Below are 16,904 nucleotides of genomic sequence, written 5' to 3'. Positions count from 1 at the left end.
TGTCCAGTGTTTGTCTAAGCTCAGAGGACCCCTAGTGCTAGTCAAAGCAATGAAATAATTATGTGAAATAATCCTGGGATTTTGCTATGGCTGAGATCATCCAGAGGGTGAGTACAAAGGATTGTTGTCATGCCAAGCTCAAGGCACGAGCTTGCTTTCTGAGCCTTAGTTCTGGAAAACAGAATGTCTCCTAATAGTATCTAGACAAGTCTTAGAAGAGGGAATCACCTGGTGGCAGAAATAGCAATGGCTATGGACAGTGGTAGAATGGTCAGAGTCCCTGGATTCAACCTCCTAGAAAGAGAAGAATTCCTAAATACACGGGCCAGGAACTGGAGAAGCAGCCAGGAACAGACCCTTCATACGGAAGAGCAAACCTGGTCTTGTCTGCCAAGGCCACCATGTTTCTGTGGTGTGTTGATCTAGAAAAACTCAACCATGGAGTATGGCACTAGGACCCTGAGGAAAGGAGAACCGTCCTAACTGTTCAGGGCTTGCTTGACTCCCTTGAGCTTGGTTGGGTGTTCTGCATCTGAAGTTGTAACCCTTGTATAGGGACTGAGGGTCCTCTTACATCTATGGAGGCGGAGACATCAACAAATTTTGATGTTTCTAGGTGAGATTCTGGGTGAGGAGCATAAGTCTAAGTCATTTGTGAGAGGCTTCATTAGATCGGGATCTCCTTGAGTGAGAGTCTTTTGACCCTTTTTGTATCCCCAGTGCTTAGCCCAGGGCCTAGAACTGTTTTGTGGTTGTTGTTCAATCCTATCCAACTCTCTGTGACCCCACTTAGGGTTTTCTAGGTAAAAATACTGAACTGGTTTACCATTTCCTTCTCCAACTCATTTTACACATGAAGAAAAACTGAGGTAAACAGGGTTAAGTGACTTGCTTAGGGTCACACAGCTAATAAGAGTCTGAGGTCAGATTTGAACTCATGAAGATGAGTCTTCCTGACTTCACTCTATCTATTGAACTACCTGACCCTTAGAATATAGTAGGCGCTTCATAACTGTTTATTATTATTTGTTTAAATGTTTATCATTATTTATTGACTGATCTCAAGATTGAAACAAGTCATTATAAGCCCAGAGCTGAGGTTACTATCATATAAAGGCTTCCTAAAATCTTAAAGTGCAATCATATTCTATCTTAGGTCCATTTCTACACAGAGTATTACACCTCTGAGCTTATAATAAATGTCAGCTGAGAAATGGTATTTGATAAATAAGAAATGTACTCTCAATCAATAATATTCTATAAAGGGAGCTTTTCCCACACTCAGTTTTTCCAGAAAAAAATTCTTTTCTGATTTGACTTCTTCATTCCTATGGCATGCTCTTACCCGGGCTATTGGCTTAAATCCCATTAGTCAAGATGTGTGTGTGTCCCAGGGGGCAGGAGGACCTGGCTTTGGTTTGAACCTATCAAAGACAGGAACAAACCTCAAATCAACCCCAAGAAGAGTAAAACGGAAGATAGTTCCCTGACAGAGACAAATAAGATCAGTACCTTCCAGGGGAAAATAAAGGCTACCTCTCCTTGGAAGGCGGTTCTCCAAGACCCATTAATCCCTTCAATAGAGCAAAGAGCTTTCATTAGGAAGACTGAAATAGGAGATAGAGAGAGCGAAAAAAATGCATTCCTATAAATAATAACAGTTCACATTTCTATATGGGCATAATAATTTACAAAATGCTTATCTTATAACCCTATGATAGTGGTGGTGCAAATGGTATCCCTATTTTATGACGAGAAAACTCAGTCTCCGAGAAAGGAAGTAACATGGCTAGAGTCAAGAATTCAAACCAAGATCTTGTGATGTTAAGATCAGTGCTCTTTCCATACCTGCCTTTGTTTTTTAGGCTAAAGCTATAGGGATAGCGGGGCAGCTAGGTGGCACAGTGAATAGAGCACTGGCCCTGGAGACAGGAGGACCTGAGTTCAAATCCGGCCTTAAACACTTAAAACTTACTAGCCATGTGACCTTGGGCAAGTCACTTAACCCCAATTGTCCTTCCCTCCTCCCTCCAAAAAAAAGAAAAAGAAGCTATAGGGATATGGACTAGACTCAGGATTTAATTTAAACAGAGAACTTTCAGATGAGAAAACTCCCACTACCAATGCAGGTTGGCACCTTTCTGCTATTTCTGTCTTAGAGAGTTACCTAAAGAATGGTGTCCAACTTAAATAGAAACAGGGACCAAAAAACCTTACATAAGGATCCCTCTGGGTCACATAATGACTTAGAAAACTACATATTAACATTTTCTATGTTCTATTATATTTTTACTTATTTTGTTAAATATTTCCCTGTTACCTTTTAATCTGGTTTGTATCTCACTCAGGAGTGTTGCTAGCCACCTGTTTGATACCTCTGGCCTAGAGCACTGAGAAATTAAGAGGCTCCCTGGCTCTGAGGCCAGCTCTTTATGCATTATAAAATGCTGCCTCTTACCTAGGTGAAGCAAGATAGGGAAGATTTGGAAAGAAGAGTATAATTCTGAGTATGTGATCACCTAATCTCTCTGGGTTTCCTCATTTATAAGGTTGCCTTTGCTTCAGAAGGGCACAGTGGATAGAGTGCTGGGCCTGGAGTCAGGAAGACTCATCTCCATGAGTTCAAATCCAGCCTTAGAAACTTACTAGTTGAGTGACTCTAAGTAAGTCACTTAACCTTGTTTACCTCAGTTTCTTCATCTTTAAAATGAGATGGAGAAGGAAATGGCAAACCACTCCAGTATCTTTACCAAGAAAATCCCAAGTGGGGTCACAAAGCATCAGACAGTACTGAAATGAATGAACAACAACAACTTTGCTTCCAAGGACTCAAAACAATCATGTAGAACCTGAAGGTCAAGGGAGAGTCAGGGGACTTTCCACTTGACTCCAAGAGCAACTGGAATGTATGGAAGGTTAGGAGAAGGTTCAGGTTGGTATTAAAGTGGTTTAGAAGACCCTCCAATGTATCCATGTTCTATGGCCCATCAACTTAGTGAGAGAGGGCTTTATCCTTTCATTTCATGAGTCTCAGAAGGGTTTCTTTGAACTGGGAGAAGGTAGGATTGACCAGGCAGGATTTCAACTGTTCCAAACCATCCAGACATATTGTATCTAGAAATACCAGCTTGTCCTGGAGATTAGAATTGACTAGATGACTTGAGCTAAGAAAATGAAGCCCTTTATGCATGAACCCAGCATTACCAGAGCCAGATAGCTAAGGTGACCCAGAGTGCAAGGGTGATGGGCAGGTAAAGAGCTTGGGCACTTAAGCTGTCTCTGCTCCCTTGCAGGAGCAGCCCATTCTGGGAAAGGCTGGTTCCTTTGCTCTATCAGAGGAATTTTAAACAAGTAAATAATCCAGGTGAGCCAACAAAAAAGGAAAAATGATCACTTCTCTTCTGGGGCTGAAAAATACCATGGGGAGATAGGAACAGCCATGGCTCCATCTCTCCAAGCAAATTTTCCTAGGGTCCTCCTGCCCCCTGGAACACACACATCTTGACCAATGGGCTATAAGCTGATAGCTTGGGGTAAAAGCATAGATATAAACAGATACACAAACAGACACTGACATACACAGATACACAGACAAGGTCATAAAGAGAAACCAGAGACATATCCAGGCACACTCAGACACAAAGAGACACACCCACAGAAACACAAACACTCTCACAAATACACTGTTACAAACATCCATTCTCACACACGCACACAGTTGTTACATTTGAAAAGGGGAGCCAGTCAGCCTCAGGTCCCAGCCTGAGCAGCACGAACTTCTCAGTTCATTTGCTTGTGGATGCTTGTGGATGCAAGTGTAATCCCCTGGGCTGCCAGCGTCATCAGGGCTCAGAGACCCTCCACCTCCGCCTGCGTCTGCAGAGAAGAAAAGACTGGGCTCAGGCTCGGAGACACCGGTGCTGTGGCAGTGACCAGGAAAAGCTTCAGGTAAGGAGAATGACCACCCTGGAGCTCAAGAGCTTAGCAGCAGAGGCTGAGAAAAGGCTGAGGCTGACATAAGGGGCCACGGGAGCTGGTCTCCTCTCAGCCTCTCAGAGCTGGGGGAGCCAGCTGTGAAGCAGGTATAACTTGGGCTCCTACCAATCTCCCTTAGGGGTGAGGGAGCAGAGCAGTGAGCAGCAGAAGGCTCCCACTGTGGAAGCTTGGCTTCCCCCCACAACGAGTATATAATGGGCAGCATGCTGGCTACGCACTTCAGACTCAGTCTGGCCATCCTCGGTCCCTCAGAGCCACAAACTTTTTTCTCAGGTCTCTAAAGTCTGTGCTGGTTTGTCTATAGCATAGGACCAGGTTAGCAAGGAAAGAAGACATCCCCCCCCCCCCCCCCCCCCCCCCACTACGGTTGCCTAGTCAGCCTGGATGCCTGACACCCAGATTGTCACGCTCCTGTCTTGCTGGACAGCGCATTTCTTCTGCCAACACATCTCTGTTGCCTGGATTCCCTGTGGAATGTAATGATGACCCAAAAGAAGAAGCTGTTTCCCCAGGGCAGTGTAAGATCTCTACTTTGGCAGAAGCAGTGGTGAGTATCAGGTTTACTTTGTGGAGCAATATAAGGTGACAGACTCAAAAGAGAAGGTAACTTTCCAGGGAGTGGAGGGCAGAAGGCTTGCCCTGCCTGCCCATGGAGAAGGGCTTAGAGGAGATTCATCACCTGTTGGAGGATTTCTCTGGGCAGAGCAGAACAGAGCAAAGCAGGAAAGTGACAGCGACAGATGTAGCCATGTAAAGCCCTAGGATTCCGTGGGGAATGAGATTTGAGGGTTCTGAGTGGGTTCAGGTCCTTTCTGGTCTTTCTGAAGATTTATTATAGAATTTTTATCCTGGGAAAGGGGCTAATACTTTCACCTGGGAAGGAGGGAAAAGGCACTTGCTGTGACATCTGAGTAAGATTCTCAGACCTCAGAAATTTCTGGTTGTTTTCTTTCCCAATGTCTAGCCCTGAGCACAGCCCTCAATAACAAGCCAGTCAGTTCATCCCTCCAGCCACTATGTGGAATATGGGGCAGGAGCCATTAGCCCCATCAGAGGTCATGGTGCAGGATGATGGGGACATAGGGATGAGGCATGAGGACAATTGCTCTTTCTACAATTTGACGGGGGACGACTTTTACCCAGATAATAGCAGCCAATCCAATTGCACCTTCCCAGAACAGTCTCTGGATTTCTATATCCTCCTCCCTGTGATGTACTCTGTTATTTGTGCTGTGGGATTAACTGGCAACACTGCAGTCATCTATGTGATCCTCAAGGCACCAAAAATGAAGACAGTGACCAACATGTTCATCCTGAATCTGGCCATTGCTGATGACCTCTTCACATTGGTGTTGCCCATCAATATTGCCGAACACCTCCTGCGCTACTGGCCATTTGGTGAGCTCCTCTGTAAGGTCATCCTGGCCATTGACCACTACAACATTTTCTCCAGTATCTACTTCCTGACTGTGATGAGTGTAGACAGGTACCTGGTAGTACTGGCCACCGTCCAGTCCCGGCGTCTGTCCTATCGAACCTACAGTGCTGCGAGAACCACCAGCATCTGCATCTGGCTCTGGGTGACCCTCATTGTCCTGCCCTTCTTCATCTTTGCCAGTGTCTATACCAATGAACTGCAGATCAAGAGCTGTGGGCTAAGCTTCCCTCAGCCAGAGAGGTTCTGGTTCAAGGCCAGCCGCATCTATACCCTGGTCCTGGGCTTTGCTATTCCCGTTTCCACCATCTGTATCCTCTACATTGGGATGCTTCACAAGCTGAGGAGCATGAGCCTAAACTCCAATGCCAGGGCCCTGAACAAGGCCAAAAGGAAAGTGACCATCATGGTCATCATTGTCCTAGCTGTGTGCCTCCTGTGCTGGATGCCTTTCCACCTGGCGACCATTGTAGCACTAACCACGGACCTTCCCCAGACCTCCCTGGTCATTGGCATTTCCTACTTCATCACCAGCCTGAGCTACACCAACTCCTGTCTGAATCCCTTTCTCTATGCCTTCCTGGATGACAACTTCCGCAAGAGTTTCCGAAAGATGCTAGAATGCAAAACAACCTAAACAAAGGACAGTGGCCCCAGCTCCACCACCACCCCCAGGCTCTCTCCCGATGGGCCCCCTCTCAAGGGTCCAGGCCCAGGATTTGGGCAACCCCAGGCCAACTTCTGGGTCTTTTGTCTTTCTCTGTATCCCCCGTACTTAGCACAGTGTCTGGCACATACTAAACTCCTAATAAATGTTTGTTGGTGTGACTTAACTTTCAATGCTTCCACCACTTTTGTGCTTTCCAATGCTTTCAATGCTTTTCAATGCTTTCCACCACTGGGCCCTCCTAAAGAAAGGTTCCATTGAATCACAAAGGGATAGTGAGTGTTCTCGTTTCATTTGCAAACAGTCCTGGGTTTTTATGTCACATTCCTATGTTGCCACCTGCTGAACAGCTCCAGGACAGCAGCCCAGGTTTGAGGGCGCTCCAAGGCCTGGGACAAACTCAAAATGTCCAGCTCTCAAAAAATTCCAAGTCCATCCCAGATAGACTGACCCAGACAAAGCAATAGAGACAACCTCCCCCAATCAACTCAGTCAGAAAAATCCAAACCAACCCAGAGTAAGCCAGAGAAAGGTTCAGACAGGCTAACCCCAGGCAGATCAGCTTGGAGTAGGCTGAATGTCTATTCAGTCTCCATAGACTAACACAGGCAAAGAGACCAAAATAGACCAACCCAGACTTATCATACTGGAACAGACCAGATAATCAGACCCAGGCAGACTGATAAATGTGGGAAGAATAGCATGGAGAAACTGGGTCAGGCATTTTCCCCCATTGTTTCTGAAGACAAGTCTTGTGAAACTAAAGGACAGGGAAGGGAAGAGTAGTGACCCTATTTTCTATTCATCCTGTCCTTTTCTGAAACACATTGAATTCTACCCAAATAGCTTTTGATTAGGGGTGTGGCTACAGACATGTATTAGCGGTGTGACTCTGGGCAAGTCACTTTACCTCTGTTTGCCTCAGTTTCTTCAGCTGTAAAATGATGGTTATAATAGCACCTACCTTACAGGGTTGTTGTGAGAAAGAAAGGAGATAATATTAGTAAAGCATTTAACACAATGGCTGGCTCATAGTAAGCACTCTGTAAATGTTCATTCCCTTTTCGTGACTAAAATTTGAACATAACAGATTTCTCTTATCCCCAAAGGATGAAAGAACAAGAAAATGGAGGCACAGCAAGACCAAAGAATGTTTTGAGTGTCAAGAAATGTGTGTGTGTGTGTGCGTGTAGCATCTCTAAATAAAGTCCAAGAAGCTGTACAATTTCCAAGAAGTACCATGAAATTGGGGGATTTGCAATGAGACCTTTACCCTCCCCTTCTTGTTTTTACTGTGCTATAACCCCTTAACTCCTGGGGTTATGACCCTTCCGTCAAAATTTGCCAGGGCTTCCCAATATGGCAGAGGAGATTCAAGAATTCAGAGGCTACTTAAGGAAACGTTTCTTCATATATACTGCCTCCCTAACCAGGAAAACTAAAGGCTGATGCTGACATAAATAGTCACCCCAGTAGCCAGGCCTGGCCTTTGGGAGCCTCATCTGTAACCCTTTGCTTACTATCTTATCCCCATGAATTCTCCCTTGGGACCTATTCAGCTGCGATCTCATCATGGTGCCCTCATCCTTGTGACCCATTTGGCTAGTGACTTCATCACCATGTCCCCATCTCTATAATTTCATTACCTGGCCCCTAAACACAATGTGTTCCGATTCCACCATCACTACACATGCTACTCTATGGCATAGCACATAGCCCAGCAGAATGGACTCTTGGGAGCACTATAGCCTCATGGATGTTCCAGATCAGTAAACTTTATTTTCTGCCTATGCCCACTCCCACTTCTACTTACTGAGATTGTGACCACTCTCAGTCATAGGTCCTGGAGGCTGAAGACAGAACCAAGAGAAAGTGTGGAAGAAACCAGAATCATCCTGGTTTTAGTGACACCCCCAAATAAGGTAGTGAAACTGACTAATAGAACGGTCCTTGATGGGACCTCCAGAGTCCATCCAAGAGGCCACAATGGCCATAGCTAGATCAGAGAGATCAAAGGTTATCAGAGTGTGATGCCATCTCTCAGGTGAGAGTGCCTACTGAACTGAAGGTGGGAAGGAAGGCCACAGGCAAAGCTCCCAAATGCAAACTCTGTAGGATTCTCTCCCCATCAAGTACACATTTAGAAGCTTCATTTAGCCCTTAGGGCTTACTAACTTCCCTTTAATCCTCTCTGCCCCACTAATCCTGCATTAACACCACAGATCGCCACCCCCCAGGGCTCACTGACTCCCTAAGCTTTTTACTACCACCACCACTCCAGACCCCACTAATCCCTAGTCCTCACTGACTGTCTTGGACAATAGTTTTCTTGGCTCTCAGCCAGGACCCTTTCTACCATCAACAGCAGCCAAGACCCTGGCAGAGTGGGTCCAGGCTGTCTGTGGGACCCCAGCGCCCCCTTGTGGGAAAGATCCATCGTGACTGATCCAGATAAATGCGTAGACTCACAACTTAATCAGGGAAATATTGATACCCTCCCCAGGGCGAGCATTCATCTGGTGGAATAACAAACCCTGGGTGGAAAGAAAAGAAGAAAAGACAAGACAGGGTGAAACCAGGAAAAAGGACCTCCTCAGAAATAGGAAAGGTTCTGCGGAGGAGCTGAGTTCTGAAGGCGGTTGTGATGGGGGAAGTCCAGAGTGCCTATCATACATACAGGGGATCTGGGTATTGGAACCTCCAGTACAAGCAACACTGGCCACCCACCCTAAACCTTCTGCTGCATCTAGTGTATGTCATTGGCCTACTAGAGCTCCAGCTAAGGACTCAGGGGGCCCTGTCCTAACCCTAGCCCAACCACAGCATGACCCCAAACCCCAAACACATGTGCACATACAATGTCACACACAGCCCCACCTCCACCTCTACCTCCCCACTCTCACCACACACATACAGCCACAGTTCATCCCATATACACAGCTTTGCTACAGAAGCTCTCCCACACACGCAGCCCCACCCACTCATCCATACCCTCTATACACCCGGCTACCATGACACCCAGATCAAGCCCCATCCTTCACTGCACCCCAGCTGAAATAAACCCACACATGAGTGTCCCTGTCTCATCACCCCTATGTAGAGAATCCACTTGTTATCCAACAACACATAGCCCCCAACTTCAGGTCAGCCATCACACACACACAAATACACACCACCCCTAGCTCTACCTCACACACAAGCAGCCCTAACTCAGCCCACACACAGATCCCTTGCCAATTCAGCCCTAGCTTAATTCACACACATGTTGCCTACTTGAAACATAGCTCAGTCACACATCAGAGCCCATTTACACAGCAGCACATATACACACAAAAAGACCAGCTAGGGTCCCATAACAGCTTCCCTAACATACAACCCCATACACACACATGCTCACACACACATATGTAGCTCCCCTTTCAAATGTACAAATAACAGCCACATTCACAGCCCTCAGCCTCTCCTATACAAACAACTCTCAAATCCATCTTGCTTCCAGGCACACAACTCTGTTAGCACACACAAACATGCACATAGCCTCCCCCGACATCCAAACACACTCAAAGAGCCTCAGCGTCACCCCCCCACAAACACACATTCAACTCTCAGCCCCATCCTGTTTCCTCATACTCACCACTCACACAGTCTTCCTCCCATATGTACACACAGGCTCACCCCCAATCCACAGGCACAAATCACCAGTTTGAATTCAGCCCATACATGTACACATATTACACCTAACCCTTTCTCAGCACCCCACAACACACATATATAAACCTTGCCCCCCAACTTCAACTCATACCCACACAGCCTGAATCACATCTAGAGACAGTACCCAGAGAGCTACCGTCCTTGCTCATCCATCCTACATGCACACAACTCCCCCCCCCCCCAAAAAAAAACAGAGGCACCAGACAAGGCATAGTTCAGATACACATAAGGTATATTTTCTTACTACAGTCTCCATGCAAACAACTCTTGGCCCCACGTCAGCCTTCTAAAATACAAATTTGATCATATCACCACCACCCTTATTGGGTCAACTCCACTGGCTCCTCATTGCCTGCCTTTAAGATCCAATAGAAAATCCTCTGCTGGGCTTTTAAAGCCCTCCCTGACCTAGTCCCTTCTTACCTTTCCAATCTTCTTACTCCTTATGCATCTCATAAACTCTGCAATTCAGTAGTACTGGTCTCCTTGCTGTTCCTCAAACTAGATACACCATCTCCCAGTTCCAAGCATTTCCACTCACAGTACCCCATGCCTAGAATTCCTTCCTTCCCCATTTCCACCTTCAAAATTCCTGGTTTCCTTCAGGTCTCAGCTAAATTTTCATTTTCTGTAAGAAACTTTTCAATCCCTATTCATGTTAGTGCCTTCTCTCTAATGATTATCTTCAACTTATCCTGTATATATCTGTTTATACATAATCATTGTTGTCTCCCAATTAGACTGTGAGCTCCTTGAGAGCTGGAACTGGTTTTTTGTCTTTGTATCTCCAGTCTTAGCACAGCACCTGGCACATAGTAGATATTGAATAAAGGTTTGTTGACTATTGGCTGAGTCACAGTTCTGACCATGTCTAACCAAGAAAGGGATTTGTTCATAGTCTGGAAAGGCTTCATAGGGGAGTTGAGTTTTAAGGCCACCATACAAACATAATTGTCAGCTCACTCCATCTCCACGCACAAATTTCCCTTTATTATTCCCAGAGAACCTCACCTCAGCACTCCACACAGTCCTACCCCATCTAAACCCTTCTTCAAGCAAACATATACCCCAGACTAGTCCCTCTTCCCCCCAAAGTTCATTTTCACACACACACACATGAATCTCCAATCCCAAGTCATAAACAACCCCCTTATTCCACTAACAGCTAAACACATACACTGCCCCCATCCACTTCTCCAACTAAACCTCTCCCAACAAATCCACAGCCAACAAGAATTGTGTTATGTTTATATTTTTGCCAGCGCCAGGTAATAACTACCTATACACAAAGACTGATCTCCCAATCCCAATTAGTTTCTCCAGATTATCATGGAACATGAAGTATTTGTTCCTCAGAAGAAAAATAAAAGAGAGAGGCAGAGGGGCATCCTCACCTATATCAGGAGGAATACTATGACACAGAAAAGGAAGGGGGAAAGAATCACTGAATATTTGGGTTTGAGTAATAGGTGTGAGACTCTCTCTATAGAAGTAGGAATGTGACAGTCTCTCGAAGATACAGCTGCTTATCCCACAATGACTAAGGACAGCAGTCACACGGATGCTCTCAGGTGAGTGATCATCCAGTAAGAGTCTGAGGAAGATGAAAAAACCAGCAGTGGCTGGTGACAGCCTGCTGTATAACAGGGTAGCTATTTGTTGACCAGCATAGACAGTAAGGAGATCCTTGGTCTTCCCAGGCAGATGTCTGGCATATGACAGAGTCTTCTAAATCTTGGCAAACTTGACGATCATTATTCACTCTCAGTGATTCATATGGAAACAAATTATATTTCCAGAAGGGACCTAGAAAGTATTACTAGAAATTAAGGAGTGCTGAGCAAGAAACTAAAGATAGATTTTTTAGAAGACAGTAAAGTATTAAATTTGAAGAAAATATACTCATGCACACTCAGCATGGTGTTCTACCTGAACTCTGACCATATTTTTCATCTTTTCATGTCCATCCTACTAGAACCTTTGACTCTGCCTTGGAACATAGAGTTCTGGTGGATGAAAGAGCCTAAAACCAGGCCTCCCCAACGTTTCTACACCAAATTGTGGTTCTGCTTTATGTGTTATCTTCCTCCGTTAGAATGTAGACTACATGAGGGCAGGGACTGCCTGGCTTGTTTATGTATCCCTAGTGCTTAGCACAGTACCTGAGAATAATTACTTGATAAATTTTCTATCTATCTACAATCTACTTGTTTATCTGTGGAAAAAAACAGAGAAGGGAAGCATAACAGAGAGCATATGGGTGAAAATCAGTGGAGCAATAAACAGAAGCAATGTTCTCATAGAAATATCCTATAGAACACATGGACAGAAGGAAAAGGCACAAATGTAGTGGGGGGGGGGCATAAAATGGTATTGATAAAGATGTTTGGACATCTGGTAGAGGTCTCTGCCAAGAGCAGAACAAGTGATAAATTCTTGACTGGTCTTAATGGAAGTTTCATTCTTCAAAAGCAATGAGTAGAGTTTCCATTTGGAACTGGATAATGAAGCAAATGTAATAGGTATCAGGTAGAAATGACCATTCCTATATTAGAATTCATGTTGAAGGAGGTGAAATCTGGTCTTAGTATGGCATGCACACTAGATTTGGGAAGACTGAACTCAAAGAGTTCAGAGAAGGAATAAGTGGGATTTGGTAGTTTAAAATTCTATGGGGAAATTCTACCCAAGGGGGATGCTAAATTCTCAAAAATTAAATTCTAATGACACAAACACAAATTATTCTGAAAAGCAACCTGGTGGGAACTGAATGTAGACCAACATCTCACATGATATACCAAGGTAAGTTGCAAATGGGTAAATGACTTAGACAAGGAGTTGACATCATAAACAAATTAGAGGAGCTGGGAAGAAATTATATGTTAGGTCTAGTTCCCTCTTTCTTTCCCTCCTTCCCTCTCTCCTCCCCTCCCTCTTTCCCTCCTTCTTTCTTTCCTTCCTTCCTTTGTTTCACAACCAAACAAGAGGAAGAGAGGATCACAAAAGGCAAAACAGACAGTTTTGATTACATAAAACTTAAAAGTTTTTCACAAACAAAACCAATGCAACTAAAATTGGGAAAGAAGCAAATATATATAAAAGAAATCTTTTCAGTGAGTTTCTCTGATAAAGGTCTCAATTCTAATGGAACTGGTTCAAATTTCTAAAACTCATAGCCATTCTCCAATTGACTAATAGTCAAAAGATATAAAGTCAGTTTTCAGAGGAAGAAATCAAATCTATCAATAGCCATATTTTTAAAATGTCTTGAATCACTAATAACTAGAAAAATACACATTGAAACAAGTCTTACATTCTACTTCACACTCATCAGATTGGCAAAAATAACCAAAAAAAAAAAAAAAAGAAAATGACAATTGCAATGTACTGCTGGTGGAGCTGCGAACTAATGCAGCCTTCTGGACAGCAATTTGGAACTATGCTCAAAATGCTAGTAAACTGTGCATCCTCTCTGATCCAGAAATAACAATATTAGGCTTATAGCTCAAAGAGCAAAAAAGAGGAATTCTTATGCAGCTCTTTTTATGATGGCAAGAATTGGAAACTGAGGCCTCTTCCAGAGAAGAATCTCACGCCGCCGTTGCAGCCATGTCTCTTGTAATCCCCGAGAAGTTCCAGCACATTTTGAGAGTGCTCAACACCAACATTGATGAAAGGAGGAAAATAGCTTTTGCCATCACAGCCATCAAGGGTGTGGGTCGAAGATATGCTCATGTAGTATTGAGGAAAGCAGACATTGACCCCACCAAAAGGGCTGGTGAGCTCACTGAAGATGAGGTGGAGCGCGTGATCACCATCATGCAGAATCCCCGGCAATACAAGATTCCAGACTGGTTCCTTAACAGACAGAAGGATGTAAAGGATGGAAAATATAGCCAGGTTCTGGCCAATGATCTGGACAATAGGCTTCATGAAGATCTGGAGTGACTGAAGAAGATTCAGGCACATCGTGGGCTTTGGCATTTCTGGGGTCTCTGGGTCTGAGGCCAGCACACCAAGACTACAGGCCACAGGGGTCGCACTGTGGGTGTGTCCAAGAAGAAGTAAACTACTTCACTGGCCTTGTCTATTAATAAATAGTTTATAACAAAAAAAAAAGAATTAGAAACTGAGGAGGTGCCCATCAAATGGCGGATGGCTGAATAAGTTGTGATATATGAATATGATAGAATGCTGTGCTATAAGAAATGATAAAATGTTTAAGAGAAATCTAGAAAAACTTGGATGAACTAATGTAGAATGATATGAGTAAAACCAGGAGAAAAAAATTATACAATAAACATTGTAAAGAAGAACAACTTTGAAAGACTTGGGAACTTATTAATGCATTGACCATCCATGATTCCAGAGGACTCATGATGAAAAATGACCTATGTCCTTCAGTCATTTTAGTAGACGAAGAGATGATGGATTCAAAATAAGGATTTAGATATTTTTCTTACATGGTCAATGCAGGAATTTGTTTTTCTTGATTATACGTGTCATTAACAGGACTTTTTTTTTCTTTCTCAACTAGACAGCCAAGTAAGTGGAATAGTAGATAAAGTGCTAGATCTGAAATCAGGAAGACCTGAGTTCAAATTTGGATATAGACACTTAGGGACGAATCATTAAACCTCTGCCTGTCACATGTGAAAAGGAGATAATAATCATATTTATCTTTCATAAAATGCTTTGTAAACCTTTAAGTGCTATAGAAATGCTAGCTATTTTCATGGAAAGGGGCAAGATGAGAAAGAGAAAATGTTGATTTTTCATTTATTTTAAAAATAAAGATAAAAACAAATTATTCCCAAGAGAGAGAAAAGGAGAATTTATCTGAAGAAAATGATATATATATATATATGAATATGCAATGATCATCTTAGATTTTTGAAAAACATACATACACTGACAGCAAAGGCAGGTAACTAGGGATGAATTAAAATTAGTATCCTCTAAGAATAATGTCAGAAATGCTAATACTCAGAATGAGCTGAGTCTGGCTATGAATGTTAAAAAAAATAAACACATAAAAATCAAAGGACTTTTAAAAGTATATTTGGACAAAGAAGTAAGATCAAAGATTTTGGGTCAATGTTCAGAATGTGACAATTTAAACAGAAAATGGCAAGAAGGTAAAATTTCTCAACTTTTTCTCCTGTTATCTCCAACAAGAGAGTCATTTTTGAACTGGGAAAGATAGAACAAGGAAAAGTCATGGAAAGGAGTTGTCAAAATATTAACAGATAGAAATTAGATTTGCAAGTCTTAACAAGGTTCTTTGGTTTGATATATAAACACCTATCAGTGGTTAAAAAAAATACAGAAAAGCTCAATTAGTAAGAAATTGCAGCATCTTTTGTCATGTGTGATGTTTGTATTTTTGCCACAATGATTGACTGCTATCTGTATTCCAAGTATAAATTGATCTCTTTTCTGGATTAGAAGGTGAAGAGACTCAGAAGAATGATTTTCTATACTCCAGGTTGTCAGGGATGATGAAGTATATTAAAGAAAACAAAAAAAAAAAAGCTTCAGTGGTGGGGGGTGGAGAGAGAGATCTGAAGGTGGAGGAAGGGAGAAATGACCTTTGTCAGTGTCAAGTGGAAAAGGAGTGTTACATAGAGAAGAAATGGAATACTTAAAACCACTTGCATAATTAGAGTTTAACATATTTGAAGCTTTTCCTAAAGAGGATGGAGCTAGATGCTCTGAGGAAGAAGAAGCTGCTTGTCCTCCAATAAATAATACATAAAGCCACAGAAGCAATCAGGTAAATATCATCCAATGAGGGTTAGAAGAATTTTAAAAAGAGTGATCTGAATTGGTAATTACCTGTTCAGGAACACTGAGTCAGCCATTTATTAACCTGAGAACCAGAAAAGGCCTCTTGCTTTCCCAGGGCATGTATCCAAGAGAATCTCCCAAGACCATTGAAAATGGATGATAACTACACACTTTTGGTGATTCATGTGGACACAAATGATCCTGCCAGAAGGAACCTAAAAAGGATAGCCAATGATTATGAAGTCTTGAGGAAATAACTGAAGGACACAGGTACACAGGTTATGTTGCTGTTGCAACACTGTTGCCCACTGCAGGCATGGAATGTTGGTGAAGACAGTCAATTTGGGGATTGAATATCTAGATAAGAAAGTAATATTAGTACAATTTGGACTCTAAACCAAGGCTTAAAATATAAGGATGACAGATCTCTGACTAGAGATGTAGTATGAAAAAAAAAAGTTGGTCAGAATGTGTCTTGTGAACCTAATCAAAAGAGCTTTCAAAAAAAAAAGGTTGGAGGAGAGAAAAGACTGCTTGCTGATTGTCCCCAAACTAGACTATAATACAGAGTAACTACAATGAAAGAAAAAGAATAGTCATTAACATACTCAAAGGTTCACAGAAAATAAAATCCAAGAAAGGAGTGAATAGCAAAACCCAAATGTCTATATACAGAAACAGAAGGCAAATTTGTCCTAAGCTATCACTGAGATTTGATGAAATTCATGACTGAATCATGACTCTGGATGGGTATGTTTTATTAAAAAGAAACAGGATAAGTCAGATGGGGGAGAAAATATAGCATTGTAGATTAAGAAGGTATATAAGAACCAGAGCAGAGGGAGCATAATATAGAGTATTTGGCTGAAAGTAAATAGAGGGAGAAATGGAAGTGGTTTTTGTCATTAGAGTTCTACAGACCACCAGTGCAGAAAGAAGAAATAGATGAAGAATTCTACAAATGTCACAATCCTGATGCAGAGGCAAGAGATAGGAGACTTCAGTTATCCAGACAATAAAAGTCACTAATATTTATATAGTACTTTAAGGTTTACCAAATGCTTTCCATCGATTGTCTATGTTGTCAATCCTCATAAAAACCCAGTAAAGTAGGTAGTACTATTATCTACACTTTACTGATAAGGAAACCAAGGCCAAGCTAGTGACTTACCCAGGCTCATATAACCAGTAAGTATCTGAGATAAGATTCGAACTCCAAGGCTAGCTCTTTATCCACCATGCCAGTTCTTGCTGGATCTCCATCTCTACCAAACACTAATAACTTTTGATTTGCCTTTTTTGAAG

General features: G+C 42.8%; 2 protein-coding genes across 2 annotated transcripts; both read left to right on the top strand.

The window, feature by feature from the left end:
* Positions 1-4,997: 4,997 nt before the first annotated feature.
* On the top strand, positions 4,998-6,068 carry NPBWR2 (neuropeptides B and W receptor 2). The gene has a single exon (XM_069072791.1). It carries the CDS (start codon positions 5,013-5,015, stop codon positions 6,066-6,068), a length of 1,056 nt encoding a protein of 351 aa, XP_068928892.1. The 5' UTR covers positions 4,998-5,012.
* A 7,313-nt stretch (positions 6,069-13,381) lies between these two features.
* Positions 13,382-13,784, top strand: LOC138149643 (small ribosomal subunit protein uS13-like). Its single transcript, XM_069072790.1, has one exon. The coding sequence runs from the start codon at positions 13,419-13,421 to the stop codon at positions 13,755-13,757; it is 339 nt and encodes a 112-aa protein (XP_068928891.1). The 5' UTR covers positions 13,382-13,418; the 3' UTR covers positions 13,758-13,784.
* Positions 13,785-16,904: the final 3,120 nt, after the last annotated feature.

The sequence above is a fragment of the Petaurus breviceps genome, unplaced genomic scaffold, assembly GCF_028583685.1.
Source record: "Petaurus breviceps papuanus isolate PSGF00001 unplaced genomic scaffold, PetGlider_PUasm1.0 90847, whole genome shotgun sequence".
In the NCBI taxonomy this organism is placed as follows: domain Eukaryota; kingdom Metazoa; phylum Chordata; class Mammalia; order Diprotodontia; family Petauridae; genus Petaurus; species Petaurus breviceps.
Note: the sequence above shows the minus strand (reverse complement) of the source record. Positions and strands in the feature narration are given on the sequence as shown.